The sequence below is a fragment of the Triticum aestivum genome, chromosome 3B (assembly GCF_018294505.1).
Source record: "Triticum aestivum cultivar Chinese Spring chromosome 3B, IWGSC CS RefSeq v2.1, whole genome shotgun sequence".
Lineage (NCBI taxonomy): Eukaryota > Viridiplantae > Streptophyta > Magnoliopsida > Poales > Poaceae > Triticum > Triticum aestivum.
The window spans coordinates 462,919,302-462,927,774 of record NC_057801.1 but is presented as its reverse complement, the minus strand read 5'-3'; the positions used below and the strand labels follow the sequence as shown (position 1 = coordinate 462,927,774).

Below are 8,473 nucleotides of genomic sequence, written 5' to 3'. Positions count from 1 at the left end.
CAAACCCCATATCATGAAGTTCACAGTCCTCAATGGCGTCATGAAACGCCTGCATGTACTGAACCGGGCGTGGGTTCCCCCCTTCCTTCTCATGTAAATATTGTATTTCATTCAGGTCTCCCACTAACAACCATGGGAAATCGTGATTTCGATGGAGCCGCCTCATTCTTTCCCAGGTCTTGTGTTTGTTCTCCCAACGGAATTCCCCATACATTCCGGTCAAGCGCCAAAGCCCGTCATTAGCATCCTCTCGACTTTTATTTCTTTTCTCCAAAATAGCAGTAAACCTCCTCTTCTTCCATCACTTGGGCAAACTAACTTCTGGTCCATCTTCAGACGTTTTCTCAAGCACTCAGCCGGATAACTGTCTAGGTGAGTCTCCGATAAGAACATCACATCGGGGTTGCATCTTCGCTGGACGTCCAGCAAAGCTCGAACCGCTGGGGCATTCCCAAGCACCCGGCAGTTCCAGGCTAATATTTTCATCGCGTCCGGTCGTCCCTCACGGTCACCGAAGGACAGAAAAAAAACTCTCGGTAGGCAATGCCACTGGAGGACAGAAAACCCCAGCTTTCAATCACTAGGGGACGGCAAAATCTGGAGACGGAACACCCTTCAGGGAAGGTTAAGAACACAGTCACCAAACCTCAAACTCTCGTGACCAAGAAGCTGGTCAGATCACAAAGCAATCAGAGTAGAAAACTTATCCTACTTCATGTGAACTTTGTCAGCCATCAAGCTCATCCCAATGAGAGAGACCAACAACGACGGACAGCAAGACGCCGGCCACCCCGCCGCCGCCAAGGAGGCGGCCAGCGGCGGACCAGCAGAAACCCTAGTCGCCCTTGATATACGCCGATTTATGTTCATATTTTTAACGAGCTTAACAAGGTAAACGAGCCAGCTCGCGAGTTATACGAGTCGAGCCAATCTTAGATTTGAGCTTGTTATAACAACGAGTCGAGTCGATCTAGCTCGTTAACGAAACGAGCTCTAGCGAGTCGAGCCGAGCTGCTCGACTCGGCTCGAATTCCAGCCCTAAATACTGTCGACCCTAAAAAAAGCTGCAGTAGTGCCGCCACACGAGGAGGCGGCGGGGCCCATCTGCCCATCGCTCCGTTCCGTCGCGCATCAGCTGCGTTCACCGATTCCTGTGGTGGGCCACCTGCCGCCTGGGCCTGTGGCGGTAGCCCCTGCAGCCTTCGCGCGTGGCGGCAGACGCCACGTGTCAGCTGGCGCACCTGCCGCCACAACTCAGCTGGTCCGTTTTGCCAATGTGAATCATGGGTGGTCTTTTCTGTCAATTGCGTTCGGCAGGTGGTCCTTGTGAACAAAAATTCACAAAAAACGGCATTGTTGGTTAGCAAATAGTCCTTAGGAGATTAGCACTATCATTATGAATGATTGTAAGAACATTATTACTGAAGTAATGAATTGCTTTTACCCCGCGAAAAAGAGGAGCTGTGCATGTGTCGTTGATTGAGTAATACTAGTCTTTTACATCGAAAGAAAACTAGCTAAGTCATGTACTTTTAGAACCAGTAGTTGTGGGGAGTGGGATTATATACTGTCAAAGTATTACTCTCTCCGTTTCAGCAACAGTTAATTCGGAACGGAGGGGTAGTATATGATCACCATTACACATCCATCAGAAATATTCTTTGGAACACAAACTTATCAACCATGGATATAATTGGGTATGACTAGGTCTCAGTCGACTGATACTTAACTTTTTTTATTTTGGATCATACTTAACCTAATTTCAATCAAGTGATATAGTATATAAAAAGAGAAAAGGCAAAATAGGAAAGAATTTTTTTATACGAATCTCCATACAAGATCAAAGGAATATAGCATCCACTGAGAAATAACGAAGTCTCAGTCGACTAAGACTTATCAAAACTGATATTAATTACATGACACACCACACATAAACATTTGTACCAAACCAGCAAATTTCAAAAGCCATTATTCACAGTAGTAAAAATAAATAAAAATCACACGATCGTTCAATCATTCACGTATTCACAAACTAATTAACCCCTTGAAAGCATGCAGGGAGAAACTTGGTTCCCCTGGTCTTCTTCTTGCCTAGATCCTCTGGTATCTTGGGCTCCTTACTGCTAATGGTGGCAGCGACATCGTCGTCGATGACCTTCCCGGTCACGACCGGCGGGACGGGCAAGTTCTCCTCAGCGGGCTGCTCCAGCTCCCACTCACCAGTTGGCCCCAGCACCATCCCCTTGTTCCTTTCCACCCACCACGACTCCGGCACGAGGTTGTCATCCTTGAGGAAGGCGGACGACTTGTTCACCAGCGCCACGCTCCGGTTCACCTGCAGCTTGAACTCGCCCTTCTCGCCGTTCCATCCGGCCACCGTGTGCAGGATGCCCTGCAGGTTGTGGTAGTCGCCGACGTTGGTGGTGTCCGGCCTCACGTGGGGAGACTTCTTAGAGTTCACGGAGAGCTCGTCGCCGACGTTGGCGTAGCCGAGGAGGTTGCTCGGGTAGAGCGGGATGAGGTCGGGCTTGTTCCTGACGTGCAGCGCGCGGAGGCCGGGCAGCTCGTCGAACCGCTTCTTGAACTCCGGGTTGCCGACCTGCGGGCTCCCGAACACGATGGCCGTGACCGGGAAGTGGGCGTCGCCGACCTTGGACACGCCGTTGGCCACCATGTCGAAGGCGCAGAGTGTGGCCAGCGACGCGCCGAGGCTGTGCCCGGTGCAGAGGATGCTGAGGCTCTCGCCCTTGTACTTGGCGACCAGTTCCCGCACCGTGGCCAGCAGCTGGTCGCGTGCGCTGTACTTGGAGAAGGGCGAGCGCTCGTCGGTGGACGTGTATATGACGTACCAGCCCTTCATGACGCGCGCGTGGCCGCGGGCCGGGTCGCCCTCCGGCAGGATGGCGTCGGGGGCGACCAGGTCGGGCTTGAGCACGTCGACCCACTCGAGGTTGCGGATGGTGCCGCGCAGCGCGACGTAGATGACGCGCTGGCCCGTGGCGGCCGCGGCGGCGTCGGTCGACACAGCGACGTAGCCGATCCAGTTGGACTCCTTGCTCCACGCCTCGCGGGAGAGGGAGTGCACCATGAGCCCCGGGGGCAGCCACGTGGCCGCGGTGGCGTAGAGGTTGGCGGCCACGGATACGTCGGCCGCGGCGGGGAACTGCGTGCGGCTGAAGAGCGTGGCCCTGGAGAAGCGGCAGGTGCCGCAGTACTTGGAGTGGGCGTCGGAGTTGAAGGAGTCGTAGGTGACCTGGCAGAGGTCGCCGCAGAGAAGGACGAGGCGGCGGAGCGTGAGGTCGAGCGGGTCGATGAGGCCGTCCCAGTGCGCGGAGCCCAGCAGCTCCGGCCACGCCGGGGTGCCATTGGCGCCGGCGCCGACCAGGGCGCTGGACAGGAGGACGCCTTGGCTCGCGTCCATGTGCGCGCTGAGAGCTGTGTGTGTGATGAGAAGAAGATTAGGTAGCGACTGGACAGGGCGGCAGGGGAGGTGGCCAGGTGGGGATGCTTTGAGTGGGTGCTACTAGTAGTGCAGTATGGGTTCGCGCGAGTGGTCCTTGGCGTGGCGCCAGGTTGAAGGGCCGGGAACATTTGCACCATCCCGTGTCAAGGTGCCAGACTGCCCGTTTCGGGCCAGGAACGCGGCAAAGCCATAAACTTCCCTTGCTTGTTTTGGTAGATTTTGGATGGATCACTAGTGGCTATGCGGTAATGTGCGCACTAATCAAGCTGACACACTTATTAACGTGTTGACAATCCAAACGAGCAACAGTTAAAAATATAATATATAGAATAGAACTGCAGCAGAAGAGTGTTCATTCATAAAGCAAAGCAAGCGAAGTAGTTTCATCGATGCTAATAGATCTATATTAATAGAGGTGACAAATTTACAAGTGGATAGTTGGATGACTGATCACAGAAACACATCCAAACTGTTCAAGTCAAGGTTTAACAGTCTCCAAAAGGTGGGCGATCTCCAAAAGAGGTAGAGTTCTTCGGATCATCACAACACAAGCATACCAAGTCTTAGTGAGAAACTAAACACGATATATGGATCATATGTACACGCAGTAGCTGGGGTCGACAGTGGTGCGTCAAGAGACGATGCACAGTTGCATCATTCGCTCACTAAGCTGCTCCTATTGCCATTTAATCAATCAACCGGTTTACCATCGAGACAGACCTCACCACCGTGAAGTACTGGCATACTCAAGAGGAGGGCACCTCACTAGGAAGCCGAAACCTAGACATCAGCACAACCATATTGGACCTTGTACTGCCAGTACAATGAAAAGAACATTATGATTTTCCAAAGCAAAAGTTTCCAAGAATAGGAAAATAAATTTTACATCAATTTCCTCTCAGATTCTGAAGACCTCCCTAAATCAGAAGAAGAAACCAAGTAGATGTACCTAACACACACAGATACATGGAGAATTTTTTTTCGAAAAAGGGGACACCCCGGCCTCTGCATCAGAACGATGCATACGGCCACATTTATAGATAAATGAAGAGGTTCAACAAGGTCTAATATTCTGAAAACAAAATAACAGCGCCACAACGCCAAAAACAAAAGGCCCAAAAGCCACAACCAGCTGGCATAACAAAGATAAGTAAACTAATCGTCTATCCTATTACATGACCGCCATCCAAACCGGTTGAAGATATCCCGCGCTACCATCTTCCACCGGACAGATCCAGTAACCAAACGCTCCCTGGCCTCCGTCGGAGTGAGTAACGACCACATACGGATCAGCGCAGTAGCTCGGAATAAAACTTGCAAAAAATGAATATTTGTTGTTATGTTAAAAGCCAAATCATTTCTGCAGTTTCAAATTGCCCACAACAAAGCACATACTCCTACGCGAATGTGTCTAGCTGTTTCGGACTCTATCCCAATAAGCCACGTTCCAAATAACGTACTGACCGAATTCGGAGAAGTAATGTTAAAGGCAATGTGCACCGTGTGCCACAAGACTCTCGCCAACGGGCAGTCAAAGAATAGGTGCTTGATGGTTTCGTCCCGATCACAAAAACTACACCTAGTAGATCCTGTCCAGTTGCGCTTAACCAAATTATCCTTTGTTAAAATGACTTGTTTATGCACAAACCACATAAACACTTTAATTTTCAAAGGAACTTTGACTTTCCAAACATCTTTGGAACTAGGAATGGCACTAGAGTTAATGACATTGATATACATCGACTTAACTGTGAACTCTCCAGACCTAGTAAGCTTCCAACACAACTGATTGGGCTGATGAGAAAGTTGAACCTCCATCAGTCTACTCACCAAATGAAGCCATGCTTCCCACCGGTCGCCAACAAGCGCCCTCCTAAACTGAATATTAAGGGGAATTGACTGCAAAATTGTTGCAACAGTAGCATCACGTCGTTGAACAATACGATATAGGGATGGATACTGAAGCGCCAGCGGAGCTTCACCAAGCCAAGTATCCTCCCAGAAGCGAGTGGTGGTGCCATTACCGACTATAAACTTTGTTCTATTAAAGAAGACAGCTTTGACTCTCATAAGCCCCTTCTAAAAAGGCGAGTCAGTTGGTCTCACTGTCGCCTGGGACAAAGTCTTGGACTGCAGATACTTACTATGGAGAATCTGCACCCACGTGGCCTCAGTCTCAACTGATAACTTATACAGCCAATTACTGAGAAGACATCTATTCTTGACTTCAAGATTCTCAATACCAAGGCCCCCCTGGTCCTTTGGTCGACAGATGATATCCCATTTGGCGAGTCGGTATTCTCTCTTCAGTTCATCACTCTGCCAGAAGAATCGGGATCAATAGAAGTCCAGCCTTTTCCTAACATCAACTGGGACTTCGAAGAAAGATAAGAGAAACATAGGCATACTCGTGAGCACCGAATTGATAAGAATCAATCAGTCTCGATATGACATGAGTTTGCCCTTCCAGCAACTCAGTTTCTTCTCAAACCGATCATCGATGCACTTCCATTCTCTGTTTGTCAGCTTACGATGATGAATTGGTATACCTAAGTATGTGAAAGGTAATGCCACCAATTCGCATCCAAACAATTGCCTATAAGCCTCTCGTTCCTCACTGACTACCAAAACAGAACAAGTCGCTTTTATGAAAGTTAATCTTCAATCCGGTCAATTGTTTAAATAAGCATAATACTAGCTTCGTATTTCTCGCTTTTGCCAAGTCGTGCTTCATAAAGATGATTGTATCATCAGCGTACTGCAGGATGGACACACCACCATCAACTAGATGAGGCACCAAGCGACCCACCTGACCGGCCTCCTTTGCCCTACCTATCAGAATTGCCAACATATCAACCACAATGTTGAGCAGAATAGGAGACATTGGATCACCTTGTCTCAGGCCTTTGTGTGTCTGGAAGTAATGACCTAGGTCGTCATTTACTTTAACTCCAATACTCCCTTTTTGCGTGAAAGATTCTACCTGGTGTCGTCAAACTTCATCAAAACCCTTCATGCATAAGGCCTGTTGAAGGAAAATCCATTTGACTTTATCGTACGCTTTCTCGAAATCCACCTTGAAAACAACTCCATCTAGTTTTTTCATGTGAATCTCATGGAGCGTTTCATGAAGGACCACAACTCCCTCAAGGATGTCCTGTCCGACATGAAAGCAGTTTGGGTATGCTGCACCACAGAATGCGCAATCTGCATGAGCCTATTAGTCCTGACCTTGGTAAAAATTTTGAAACTAACATTAAGAAGACAGATAGGCCTGAATTGCTCAATTCTCACAACCTCTGTTTTCTTAGGAAGCAGGGTTATCGTTCCAAAATTCAGTTGAAAAAGCTGAAGTTGTCCAGAGAATAAATCATGGAACAACGGCAATAGATCCCCTTTAATAATATGCCAGCACTTCTTATAAAACTCAGTCGGGGAAATCCATCCGGGCCGGGAGCCTTATTATTTTTCATCTACGATATGGCCTCAAACACCTCTTTCTCATAAAAAGGAGCAGCTAAAATATCATTCTCAACAGCAGTAAGTTGAGGAACATCCTCAATCCTAGACTCATCCAGAGAAACACAGTTATCCTCTGGAGGCCCAAACAACTGCTTTCAATACTCGGTAATGTATAATTTTAGGTTCTCCTGACCTAGAATCGTTCCTTCATCTTGTTCAAGCCGAAAGATCATCTTCTTTTTGTGTTTGCCATTAGCGATCATGTGAAATAATTGAGTGTTCGCGTCCTCCTAGACTACTCTTCGGACCTTGGCCCGCAGCGCCCACTTTAATTCTTCTTCACGAAGAAGCTCTTTCAACCTCATCTCCGCGTCAAGCTTGGCATGAAGCTCCGAGGCTGGCAGAACCGTGGTTTCTGCTTTTACATCTAGGGACTGAATAAGGGTAAGGAGTCGTTCCTTTTCGACATTATAAATCCCGCTAAGATGCTTAGCCACCCATGCAGAAAACTTCTCAAATGCCAAATCTTATTCTGCCAACGCTCAAGCGCAATCCTACCTTCTGCATCCTTAGCCCACTCTCTGGCTACGAGATCAAAGAAGCCTTCTCTTTCAAACCAAGCAAGCTCAAACGAAAAAAAGAGTTTTTGTTTCCCAAGTGGGTGGCCTCACTAGAGTCAAGAAATAAAGGCGTCCAGCCAAGATAGGATTGATAGATTGTGAATTAGTAGCTAACATCTAACCATCTTGGAACACTGTCCCCCATGGTGTCTAGCCACCACCCTTCAGCAATTCATCAAATGGCAGCCGCTTTTTAAATGGTACTGTGTAAGTAAAATCGGCAATCATGCAAACAAAATTGCAGAGATAACAAAAAACTTGGCAAACTCACATGCAATTTGTATTTGATGTTTAGTTAGTTTGCAAATTTAGAGCCTAATGACAGCAGTTTTTTCTTTAGAAAAAAGAATAACAACAAGAGGCAAGGTCATACATGTGCGCATGAAGACTTGTCTTCGTAGCCTGATTTGGTCATGCGAGTATGAAACTTGTGTGAGTTCCAAACTTCTTTCACTCCTCGACTCACCGTCATGAGTTGCAAACTAGTATTTGCACTGATGTACTTTATGAAATAGGTACATATATACTGCATGAGAGGTTAGCAAAATCATGTTTTGTTCATTTCCTATTTGAAACAAAAAATCGTAGTGACCTCTGCCCCGTGAAATTTCCTCAAAATATGGGGAGAGTATACATTAAAATAGTTGCCAACTAAGGAATACACATAATACAAATGAGGAAGATATCAAGAAACAATAACATTGCAAAATCTGGTAGGTTTTCCATTCATTTGTTCAACCTTATTGCGTACTCCTGCTGTAAATTTTAGAAGCCAATTGTAAGACTACAAACTATATATTAACTCCTCTCTAAACAATTCTTTTTCTGCAGTTTGATCGTTAGTTTTCTTCAGGAAACAGTAGGGAACGATCTTGTTGGAAATATATTATGGTGAAATAAAACCATGTAAGCTATCTCCAGCTGGACC

At 47.4% G+C, this 8,473-nt stretch overlaps 1 protein-coding gene across 1 annotated transcript; it reads right to left on the bottom strand.

The window, feature by feature from the left end:
- Positions 1 to 1,846: 1,846 nt before the first annotated feature.
- On the bottom strand, positions 1,847 to 3,533 carry LOC123070378 (phospholipase A1-II 5). Its single transcript, XM_044493572.1, has one exon. It carries the CDS (start codon positions 3,419 to 3,421, stop codon positions 2,033 to 2,035), a length of 1,389 nt encoding a protein of 462 aa, XP_044349507.1. The 5' UTR covers positions 3,422 to 3,533; the 3' UTR covers positions 1,847 to 2,032.
- Positions 3,534 to 8,473: the final 4,940 nt, after the last annotated feature.